The following is a 12,419-nucleotide window of genomic DNA, read 5'->3' on the forward strand; positions in this document are numbered from 1 at the left end:
TTAACTTCGCTAATACATCCTTCTGCCAATCAACCCATCTCCCCCAAACCACTTTTCAGCCATTTCTTGTTTAAAATTTTTATTTCAACTCATCCACACGGGGTTTTCGCTAGCAACTTTTTTAATGGGTACCAAGTAAAGAAAAATCACACGGAATCAGACAACCGAGTCTCTCAAACCCCGTAAAGCTCTTTTAAAAGATACAAGAACTACTTATTTAACACAAAAATTTCGTTTTTAATGAGCACTAAGTAAAGAAAAATCAAACGGAATCAGGCAACAGAGTGTCTCAAACCCCGTAAAGCTCTTTTAAAAGATATAAGAACTACTTATTTAACACAAAAATTTTGTTTTTAATGGGTACCAAGTAAAGAAAAACCACACGGAAAAGCCCTTATAATAGCATAGGAAGGAACATAAGCTCCTGGAATAGCATAGGAAGGGGACATAAACTCTTATAATAGCATGGGGGGGACATAAGCCATTAAAATAGCATGGGAATTCCTATACACGCAAGCAAATAACATGGGAATTCCTATACATGCAAGCAAATAACATGGGAATTCCTCTATACGCAAGCAAATAACATTGGAATTCCTATACACGCAAGCAAAAAACATTTGTAATACATATAAATGCAAGCAAATAACTTGGGATTTCCTATACATTCAATCAAATAACATGGGAATTCCTATGAACGCAAGCAAATAACCGGGGAATTCCTATACAAGCAAGCAAAATAACGTGGGAATACATATAAATGCATGTAAATAACATGGGAATTCCTATACATGCAAGCAAATAACATGGGAAGTCCTATACATGCAAGCAAATATCATGGGAATTCCTATACATGCAAGCAAATAACATGGGAATTCCTATACAGGCAAGCAAATAACTTGGGAATTCCTATACATGCAAGCAAATAACATGGGAATTCCTATACAATCAAGCAAATAACATGGGAATTCCTATACAACCAAGCAAATAACAAGCGAATTACTATACACGCAAGCAAATAACATGGGAATTCCTATACACGCAAGCAAATAACATAGGAATTCCTATACATGCAAGCAAATAACATGGGAATTCCTATACACGCAAGCAAATAACAAGGGAATTCCTATACATGCAAGCAAATAACATGGGAATTCCTATACACGCAAGCAAATAACATGGGAATTCCTATACATGCAAGCAAATCACATGGGAATTCCTATACACCCAAGCAAATAACATGCGAATTCCTATTGATGCAAGCAAATAACAAGGGAATATCTATACCTGCAAGCAAATAACAAGGGAATTCCTATACACGCAAGCAAATAACATAACCATTTCTTTTATTCAAATCCCAACCACAAATCAAGTTATCGTATATTGAACAACCTCTGATTGGCTCATAAAAAATGCCCACGTCAAACGATACATTCATTGTGCAATTCTTATCAAAAACAAAAAGCTTTATACCCCTTTTTTCCAATGAGAGTTAGCTTTAGCAACGACACATTCCTAACAAACTAGTCTTGACTAAATGCAATTGTCCAAAAAATCAATCACACTAGGACCGGTATTGCGTACTCGTTCCTCTTTGAAAGAGTGTATTGACCTCTAGATTAGAATTACCTACCAGAAAAACCGGAAGGAACGTAAAGGCAGCAAATAAAACAGGATGGAACATAAAGGGCGCAAAGTATAAGGTACTACTCTACTGTTGTTACCATTGATAAGCAAATGGGCCTTATCCTAGAATATAAAATATGTTGACTATTTGTAACTGGTCGAACTTTAACTGGCGAAATAAGACGTTTCTGAAAAACGATTCGAACTACCAAGGGCATAAGACGTATTTGTAGATGCTTTTTTGTATCTATCAATTGGTTATAATTTCTTGCGAAGCGGTAGAGCCTTATGTCTATACACAAAACTTTTAGTTAAAAGAAATTACATTATTGTGGTATGTATCCCTTATTAATACATACTAAAAATATTTTCTATGTCGCATCATCTATTATTGGGTATACTTACTAACGGTAGAGTTTTAGAAGAAAAAGAAGTTTTTTTTTTAAATCTTGCATACAAAATATGCTAGTTGTAGGTAATTTTTTACTTGTTTAGTTCGCTTGCTTGTATTTCCACTAAAGATGCTATACAATTCCTGACACAAAATAAGAAATATTTGATTATGCACCAGTATGGTGTGATAGTAGAAATTTTTACTAAAAGCTTATTATGGAGCTTTATGAGATGTTTCTTCTGCTTTTGCACCACAGTATGGGCCTTTTATTACCAATAATTTTAGGGATTAATTTTTAATCAAAGAAGTATTTGAACTAAGTAGTTAAATTTATAACATATTTTTACATACCGTTCAGGGATTTTCCCAGTAGCAATATCCTTCGCCACCTCAGAAACAATTTGAAATATTGTTTCTTTTTCCAGTTGTTCCGGTGTCAGCCCATATAGTTCTGGGTAGTGGACAATAAGGTCATAAACCAGTTTTGCATCACAGTAGGTACCACTGAGTCGTCGTAATTCAGTGCTCGCCTGAAAATTGTGAAGAAAGTAGGAAGGAAATATAAATTAAAGAATATAAGAAAACGTACTTATTCCGATTAAAGATAAATAAAACAGGTTTGTTCAACTGAAAGTAAGAAGCAACACTAAAACTTAAAATAAGCAGAAATTGTTCTGTATATGAGGAAGGATGCACCCAACCCCTCGCTCGTTACGCTACAGTTTTTTTTAGCGCCTTAAAGAATCTTCTGATTCCAATTCAAACGCCTTTGTGTTTAAGTAGTCGTTCTTACAGAATTTTACAAAAAAAGTTAAACTTCAGCATAAAGATCGAGGGGCTGAAGAGGGGGCAGCCTCCCCCATATGATGAATGATTTATGTATATAAAGAAATAAGAGACATAGGGAGCTAATGCCCCCTATACCTTCTAAAGACCAAAACGATATTTGCCTTTTACTAAAACTAAAATAAAAAATAAAGCTAAATATTGAGCCTCGTCATGAAGTTCTGCGTTTTCTTCAAAAAACTATGATTTGATTAATTTCTGTCCGTTTTTAATGTATACCAATTTTTTTATTCGCTAATAAAAAGAATATTTTTAAGGTTTTATTTTTCGTTTTCTCTATAAGAATCAAGGTTTTGGCAAAGTTTTACAGTAAAATTTTATAATAGTTTTACAATAGAAGTTCGAATGAATGGGCACGGGCCATATTATTTAAATAGATATATTACAAATTTGCGTAATAGTTTACCCTCTGTAGAGCTGAAACCATTCTGAACCCCATCATGTTACAACATTGAATATAGACTAATATTAATGGACCACTCGTTATTAGAATCTTGCTGTGAAATATTTTGTTTCAACTCTTTGTTGTTTAAATAAATGCATTTTGAGCTTATTTATTTAAAAGGAAATTTTACACCAATAATCAATACAACCATATTTTTATTCTAATATTTTGGTGCTTGATATACGCCCTTTGGTCTCCCCTAATCAAAATTTAAAATCTAATCAGTCTTCCCGTTCCATATCCCCTCAGAGTTTCAACTGGGTCTGAGATATTGCAGATACGCCCTTTAGACAATAAGACTTCACATATTGTCTCGTGATTTAGTTGCATATCGCCCTAAATATTCCTTGAGAGTTTTAATTTAGTATCCTTAGCTATCCCTCAGTGGCGGATCCAGGGTGCGAGGGGGTGCGCGCCCCCTAGCGTAGTCTAAAGTAGTGTAATTTACTTAATTAACGCAAGTTTGCGTTAATTAAGCCTGCTCCTAACGCAAGTTTATCGGATCAACCTATTTTGTCCCCCCCCTAAAAATCCTGGATCCTCCACTTCTATTCCTGAGATGTTAAAAATATACTCTTTTAAAGTCCTGGAATTCCACAGTGTGTTAGGATTTATCTCAACATGCACTGAAAGTTTTAACTTAATACCCTAAGCCGTTCCAGAAAAAATACAGACACGCCCTTTTGACAACATGGATGCACACAGGGTCTTTTAATTTAGATCAACATCCCCTGAAAGTCTTAGCTACGATCATTTACTTCTACTACTATTACTAAGACTACTATTACTACTACTATAACTACTACTACCACTACTACTACTACTGCTATTACTACTACTGCTACTAATACTACATCTACTACTATTACTAATACTACTATTACTACTACTTTTACTACTACTATTACTACTAATGCTGCTACTACTGCTGCTATTACGACTACTACTACTAATACTACTACTACCACAACTACTACTGATACTACTACTACTACTACTACTACTACTACTACTACTACTACTACTATTATACTACTACTGCTACTACTACTAATACTACTACTACTACTACTACTACTACTACTACTACTACTACTACTACTACTACTACTATTACTACTACTGCTTATACCCTCCCAAGAGGTACGCATTACCCTTAAATCTTTCTTTGTAGCCCCCCCCCACCCAAATTGAAGACGACCTTTTTTCATTTGGCCGAAAAGGATGATCTTGTGCATTTTGTCATCATCCATCCTCAGAATGTGTGACTATATTTTTCGTACAGCTTACTGTTTGAAATAGGTCAGTTAGACTGGTTCCCAAATAATCCGGAGACGATTCCTCTGGAAAAGTTCTAGTAAATTCTCCTCCGTCTTCGGTGGAGGATTCCACGGCTGAATTCCTTTAGCCGTTCCTGATAAACTTCAAATACGGCCTTTTGACGATTTGGATACATATGGTATCATTCAATTTAATTAGACCCCCCCCCCAAAAAACATTCACAGAAAGTTTTAAATTCTTACACTTAGTCGTTCTTGAGGCATTGCAGCTACGCTTGTGACAACCTGGATGTACATAGGGACCTCTGATTTAGTTCAGAAATCCCCTCGACATTCCCTGAGGGTTTCTACCTATGCCTTTAACCGTTTATGAGATATACAGATGCACCCTTTTCACAACCTGGATGCACATATTGTATTTTGATTTATTTTCAAACTGATACCCATAGCTGTTTTTTTCGGTATTACAGATAGTTCCTTTAGTTTCAGTTCAACATCCTCATCAACATGTCCTGAAAGCTCCGACACATAGTTGCTACTGGCATATTACACATTCGCCCCTTTGACAATCTTGATAGACGTTGTGTCTTTTGATTTAGTTTCACATCCACCTTAACTTTCCCTGAAAGTATCAACTTAATGCCCTATTACCAGAATATTGCATCAATACCATTTTACAACAAAATCGCCCGAATCAGTCTATAAAAATGACCTGCCAGTTGGTATAGTACACTGAACCACGCCCCCCCCCCCCAAAAAAAAATTGCTATTGGCGCCATTGGTTGGCACGATAACAAGTCACCGGGAAGTAATTACTTTTGCTTCTTAGTCCCATCCTGTTATCTCTGTGCACTTTCATCATAGGCTAACTCTTCTATAGTTGCCACAAGTTTGATATTTTCAGAGTATTTTCTTTAATCTTTATCTTACCATGCTATGATAAGACAATCTACAAAACATACACACACAGAAAAGGTATTACAGTAAATAAAAATCTATAAACAGATACTATAAGATGTTCTCCATCATACATTCTGCCCAGATTTTGGAACATAGGTAGAATATTGAAACATTCATTTCAAGATTTATTTTTCCTATCATTGGTTTATTCGTCATACTTTCTGTTTGGCTGCTAAATTTTGTGTGCGGGGGGAATTTGCACGGGGTGATTTTTCTCAGGAAGGAGGAATTTTTGTGGGGAGATTTTCCGCTGGGAAGTTTTTCAGGGAAAGATTTTGGTAGGGAATTTCAGCAGGTAGAATTTTTGGAGGCAAATACGTCTAGCACCAAAGAGATATCGAGAAAAGTAGAAAACCAACACTCACCAGTTTACAATTAAATTTTCACCATAAGGGTATTTGCAGTTGATTTTGTTGCACTATTTCTTTACCTTAAAGTAAAAAATCACCTTTTCCACAGCCCCCCCCCCCCACTGCAAGACTTGAATACTCAGGTAGATCAAAAAGTTTGCTCAACGTATATTAACTTGTCACAAAAAACAGAATTCTCTTCTGTGGGGTTATGAAGCTGTTTTGCTTCGTCTAGTATTTTCGTAGGCCTTATAAAACCCATTCTTCCTTTTCTTCTCTTTTGTTTCTTGAGATGGCTGGCAAATGTAGTTTACGAAGTTATCTTCTATGTTAACTTGTAATTAATTTACCATCTAGGATTACAATCTGTTCTATCTTTTATGCAGTACCTTTTCCTTCATCTTAACCCTCTAAATTTGTGTTTTTTTTATATTAATCCCCCTTCAGATATGACAAGTCTCATAAAATAGTTTTTAACCATAGGTAATAAGTCTTAGTAGTACTTACATCAGGACCAATCATAGCCGGACCCCAAACTGGGCTTAAATTCATAGCCGACATTAGGTTTCTGTCTGAGAGCCGGTGAACAAAGTACAGGTGATTAAGAATGAATTTCAGGGTTGCAGCGTTTACTTCTGGCAGACGTTCAATGAGTTTTTTGTATGTTTCTAGGCGGTCATTTTCTTCTTGAACTATTTTTCACCAAAAAAAATAAAAAAAAATTGTTAAATATAATCAGTTTTAATAAATCAAAATAAATCACTTTTATTCACAAATAAAATGGATAAGCATTAAAAGATATACTACCAGGAAGAAGACGATAGAAACTTACTTTTGAAGGTCTCAGTATTAAGTAGACGAATTCCATAAAGATTTGAATGGAAAAGGAGCGTACTTATCTGTGTTGGCCTCGGAAGGCCTGGTGCTGCTGTGAGTTGTTAATAGTAGTAGTTATAGTAGCAGTAGTAGTAGCGAAGTTTTCGTTAGATTTTTTGCAATGTATCCAAATTTTACTGAAAGCCTCCATGGGCTAGAAAAATTCTCCGTCGTAACTAAATATTTGATGGCTTTGTAATGCTGTCGTGACTTTGTTTAAATATTTTTGACAAGATTGACTAATTTAATGGTTTAGAAAGGTTATTATTTAAAATTGCTCTTAGACCATGAACTGACTAAACACGTACCTTTGTCGTGTTTTATTTGCTTCTTGTTTGTCCACCAAACGTTCCATTTCTAATTCGTCAACAATATCAGTTTAAAATTCTAAGAAGACAAGAACTTGTCTTCTCTTATCTAAGAAGATAAGAACCTCAAGAAATTTGATCTCGCAAAAGCCCTCTCCCCTTTTAATGAATTATCTTGGCCAGCTTGAACACTTTCCATAAAAGTAGCAAGACATCTTGCAATCCATACGAGACTTCTAATAGTATCTTCAGGTTTTCAATTTGCTCCAAGAATCCCTAGTGAGTTCCTAAATCATGTTGGAACAAGGCTAGCTCATTTTGAATCCTTTTCATTTACCATAATGATTGACAACGAGTCGAGAAACAGTCAGAGCTACATATGCATTGGCTTTGGCGAGGCAAAAAACTGTGGGCAGTATTTCTGCTAGTCTCGTCAACCAGCAACCTTACTATGTTGTCCAACAGCGAGATGACTGTTTTTAATTTTTGATTCGTTTTTTTGATTAATTTTTTGATTTGACTTGTAGAACTAACCTGGGAACTTGTGCAGTTAAATTATCCCTGAAACGGGTTGGCTCCATCCTCTGTCTATGGTACTTTTAGTATTCTTTTCCTACACTGTGTCCACTTCTTTGTCAGCTGGTGTCACAAACATCTGTGTCAAATCTATCGAAGTGTGTATCTTGACATGGATGTCAGCTTCTGTGAAATTGTCTATTACTTTTCGGGCTCCCTAGGCTCCATTCCTATAAATTCTCAGAAGCAAATTCCAGCAGATCCTCTGATCCAGCCATTTTTAAGTTTAATGAGACAAGTTCTAATTGATTTCATGAGACACATTAAAGTCTTTGCTAAAGTCTCAGCTTTGAGTCTCTGTTTGATTTTTGAACTATGAAGAAAAAGTTTTTGAATCCAATTGGATTATCTTTTGTGCTCTGAGATTAGACCGTGGCGCCGCGCCGATGAGGGAAGACCGGCGGCGGTGAGGCCAAAAACAGCACTCCGCCGCCGCGCCGTCGGTAAGATGTCGGTGGCGCGTCGCCGGTAAGATGTCGGCGGCACGCCGCCGGTGCGATCAATGTTGACCGCAAATATTAATGTTTTCATCAGTCTTTCTCAAATCACAGCTTAAATTTACAACAGATTCAAGCCTATTCATGAGTTCAAAACTTCACAAGTCGCTGGCTGGAAATTGGACTTTTTCGTTATTCATCAAGAGAAGTAGAAATCTGGTAGAAACAAAATAGCTGTGGTGTTTCAGAACCCTTGCATAATTATCTATTAGCTATGTATTCTTAACATAAATAATTATCAAAATTAGTAGATTTTTTTCATCGAGCATTACTGCATACAAAACTTCAAATGCCGTATCACAAAATTCGTCAGATATCTGGGTAAAAACTTTGAATATAAGTTTGAACTTAGAGGCTTAATTTTTTCATAATGCCCTTTGCCTATATCTGTTTTGTCACCTTTAAAACAGTTAAAATGGCCGACTTGGATACTGATTGTTTTTTTTTTGCTCTTTGGATTCATAAAAAGCCTTCCTTGTATTAAAAACTGGTTTTTAATAACAATTTAAAAAAAGAAATACATTTTAAGTTTTTTTTGGCTTCTTTATAGAATATATGTCATGTAGGCTAAGGCTGAACTGCTGCTTTTTTTTATTGCCTTTGGCTGCTCTTTCGGATATTATTCATTTTTTCTTTTGGGATTTATTCCAACTTATAAACTCATAAATACCTAATATCAGGTAAATTATAAACTGTATCTAAAAGGAGTAAATTTATCAAATTGAAAAATACATGGAGAACACATCACATGAAAACACTTCAATTACAATGAAACAAAAAACACTTAATAGTTTATTCGGTATGAAGAAAAATGAAGTGCCAGATATTTTCTTAGGTAAAAAAAAGAAAAGCTCATCCGTTTTAAATGTAATTAATTGGAATAATATGCAGACTGAAGTAGCTCCAGGAAGATTTTGAGATTTTCTTCCTAGTTCATCACTTTTAATCCAAGCCAAATGTTAGGAGACTTAGAATCAGTTATTGAGTTTAAGCTTTGATTTCCAAATGCTCACAAAAATTACCAAATTTAAGAAAGTTGCAACAATAAGTCACCTTTGGTCAAAATACTCAAAGACTCCTATTTGATCCCCTCCCAGGCTCAAAGCTTCTGCTGGTCATATCCATGAAATCTCCAAAGAGTTTCTTTTTCAAATAGCTTTCAAGCGTAGTTAGGGATATGTAGCCTTTTTTGCTTTTCTTCAAAGCTTTGAAAAAAGTGTTATAATATTCCAAATGCTACAGTTGTTATATTTGGGCATATTTTTGGTCATCATTTGTGGGGTGATCGAATTTTTTAAACCACTGTAGATACGTAAGAACGTTGCAACATCTAGTACCCTGAGGTCATAAGACTGTCAAAGACTCCTCCTTGAACCTCCCAAATTGAAAGCTTTTATTGTGACCGGGCCTTTTAATGTAACTTGGACACCGGACCAAGGGCAACATTGTCACTCGAGCGCAACGTTAGGTGGGGATGTCGATATCACTTTCGTCACACCAATTCGTTTTAGCGTGAATCTGCCTGCTACTTATGCATAAATGTTTTCAAAGTAAACTCGTTTCATCAATAAGAAAAAAAACGGGTTGGCGCATGCGTCCCTTTTCCTTTGGACGATAAAACTATACAAGTGCTGTATCAAGTATAACTCACGAAAATCTTACTAATTTTTGTCAACTTTTCAACTTTTTGGCATCCCTGCTTTCAATAAAAAAAAAAATCAAGGTACTATCACTTAAATATAATAACTCCCTATGCCCCCCCCCCTCTGGATACCAACTTGATAGGATACTGTCCCAGCTTTAAATAAAAAAAAAAAATTAACTTTTTGGCATCCCTGCTTTAAAAAAAATCGAGGTATTATCATTTAAATATGAAAGATCCCTACCCCCCCCCCCTTTTGGATACCACCTTGATAGGATGCCGTCTCAGCTTTACATTAAAAAATAATTTACTTAATAATTAACCAGGTCACTATATGGTTCAAACAAACACGCAAAATAACATTAAACAGCTTAGTATTCCTTGAAAAAAAAATTGAGGGTATGAGTAAAGGGGTACAAAGTCAACACCAAAAATGTCGAAATCATTCAGATATACCTCAAATTATTGGAAAACTGAGTCATAGATTTGCCGTGGCATTCAATAAGATCCAAAGAGTTTAATTAAAAAGGAACACACACAAAAGCCAAATTAGACCAGTAGCCTATGAGAAATTGCAAAATACCCAAGACAATGAACAAGTCCCAATGGGAGGTCCTGGGTCTATCAAAATATATAAATGGTTTCCAAGGGAAATGTGATATCATTTTCTTACGTCTCCACTTTAAATGAAAAAAATAATTATCTTTTTGGCATTCCTGCTTTCAACAAAAAAAATGAGGTATTATCACTTAAAAATGATAGCCCCCTATTCCCCCCCCCCCATATAGGCAATAATTTACAATTTTTCTTATGAATCATATTTTGGGGTAACTTCCGTTTCAATCTTTAATTCCCCAACCTTGTACATAGCTTAGTCTATGGCTAAATTTTGTCTTAATAGAAGGGTTTTTTTTTTTGGGGGGGGGAGGTAAAAACTTTCTAGACAGAAGATTTTATTTTCTCTAATCTACAGGCGTTCAAAAATTGAGTATTAAACATTAAGGAAATCTTATCTAAAAACAGCAGAAGAAAAAAAACTTCTGTGATTCAGCTGTAGAAACAATCTGTCGGCTATCAATTTCAAAATCCAACTGAAGGCTGAAGCTGTATAGTAGTGAATGCGTTCTATTATTCTACTAAATTTCAAAATAAAATTCTTGACTATGAATGATGTAAGAAATAGCAATTGGGAAACTGCATTCGAAATGACTTAAACTCATTTCATAAAGACGATACTGTTTTTTCAACATATGAAGAACACTGTATACTCTATTATTTGCAATTGCATATTGCATCTGTCTGGTTTTTATGCAAAGTAACAAAAGGGACGAAAATTAACGAACAAGAGAGTAGTGAAGAATTATGGTATGCAAAGTAATATTTGGCAGGGAAAGTTACTGGTGATAAATCGCTAGGGGTGGCACCGTGATTGCGTGATTTTTGGGGATTTGGGGAATCAAACTTTTTTCGGGGTGACGCATAGATTTTGGGGGAAATACCCGAAAATTCGGGGATAGTGCAAGCCCTGCTTGATTTCTAATCAGGAAAATAGAAATACTAAACCACACAAGAAAGAAAAGCTCCGATTTTGCGGTTGACGCAACGGCGGTGGCGGGCCTGCTGCGCGCCGGTGGTTTAGCGACACTTCTGTGGCGGTCGATCGGGCCTCTTGTCGGCGGCGTTCCGTCGATCCGCCGGAGCAGCACCGGGATCTATCTGAGATATTATGTGATTAACTCTTCGTGGGAAAATCCAGCTGATTTAACTGCGATTAAATAAAAAAAAACAAGTTTTTTTCAATTAAAAGTACGGAAAAACATTAAAGGTTAAAACTAACAGAAATTATTTTGTTACATGAAAGGGGCTATCCCCTCCTTGATACCTTGCTCTATACACTAAAGTTTGACTCTTTTACACAACTCTGCTTTTGAAAGTAAGAAAAACTTCAGTTTAAAGAGCAAGATATTGAGGATGGACAGTCCCTTTTATGTAACTGAAAAATTTCTGTTCGTTTTAAGTTTTAATGTTTTGCTCCTTACTTCCAGTTGAAAAAAATTTTTTTGTTTTTATTTAATTTCTGATCGTTTTTCAAATAATGTCGGGAAATCCATGATACACCACATTGTAGCGATACTGCCGTGATATTTTTATATTTTCTGGGGAGGGCAGCCCCCTCCCTCTGATATACGGACTAATTTCGATTCGTCTTAAGTTTTAATGTTGCTCCTTAATCCTAGTTGATTTTTTTATTCGTTACGGTCACAGTTTATATAATTAGGCAGTAAGTTTACCGCAGATGATTTCTGGCTCTTCATTCTCGTTGCGAACAAAAAGCTTCTCCCACTTATTCCTGCACTTATGGGTTAGTTTGTATGCGTCAATCAATGAGAAATGGTTACAAAGTGCATTATTCGTAATTGCGAAAGCAGAAAAAAACTTGGTGAGCCGGCCAAGTGGTTTGCAAGTGTCCCCATCTCACAGGTATGACTTAATTTATATACAAATTATTACTTAATCTATTATTTATATACAGTGGACTCAACTGATTGGTCTGTGTAGGATTTTATAAAAAAAAGGGGGCGGGGGTTGATGAAATTTGTGAAAATAAGGAATTTTTTT

At 35.6% G+C, this 12,419-nt stretch overlaps 1 protein-coding gene across 2 annotated transcripts in view; it reads right to left on the minus strand.

The window, feature by feature from the left end:
- Nucleotides 1-12,419, minus strand: part of LOC148955136 (uncharacterized) — a 431,876-nt gene that overhangs the window by 51,627 nt on the left and 367,830 nt on the right. For both annotated transcript variants that reach the window (XM_089100529.1, XM_089100520.1), the window contains 2 exons: nucleotides 6,409-6,593; nucleotides 2,372-2,550 (listed from right to left, as the gene is read on the minus strand). In XM_089100529.1, coding sequence (XP_088956655.1) covers nucleotides 2,372-2,550; nucleotides 6,409-6,593 — 364 coding nt within the window. The remainder of the gene's footprint in view (nucleotides 1-2,371; nucleotides 2,551-6,408; nucleotides 6,594-12,419) is intronic.

Source organism: Artemia sp. Qi Xiang Cuo, chromosome 2 (genome assembly GCF_049724085.1).
Source record: "Artemia sp. Qi Xiang Cuo chromosome 2, ASM4972408v1, whole genome shotgun sequence".
NCBI lineage: Eukaryota > Metazoa > Arthropoda > Branchiopoda > Anostraca > Artemiidae > Artemia > Artemia sp. Qi Xiang Cuo.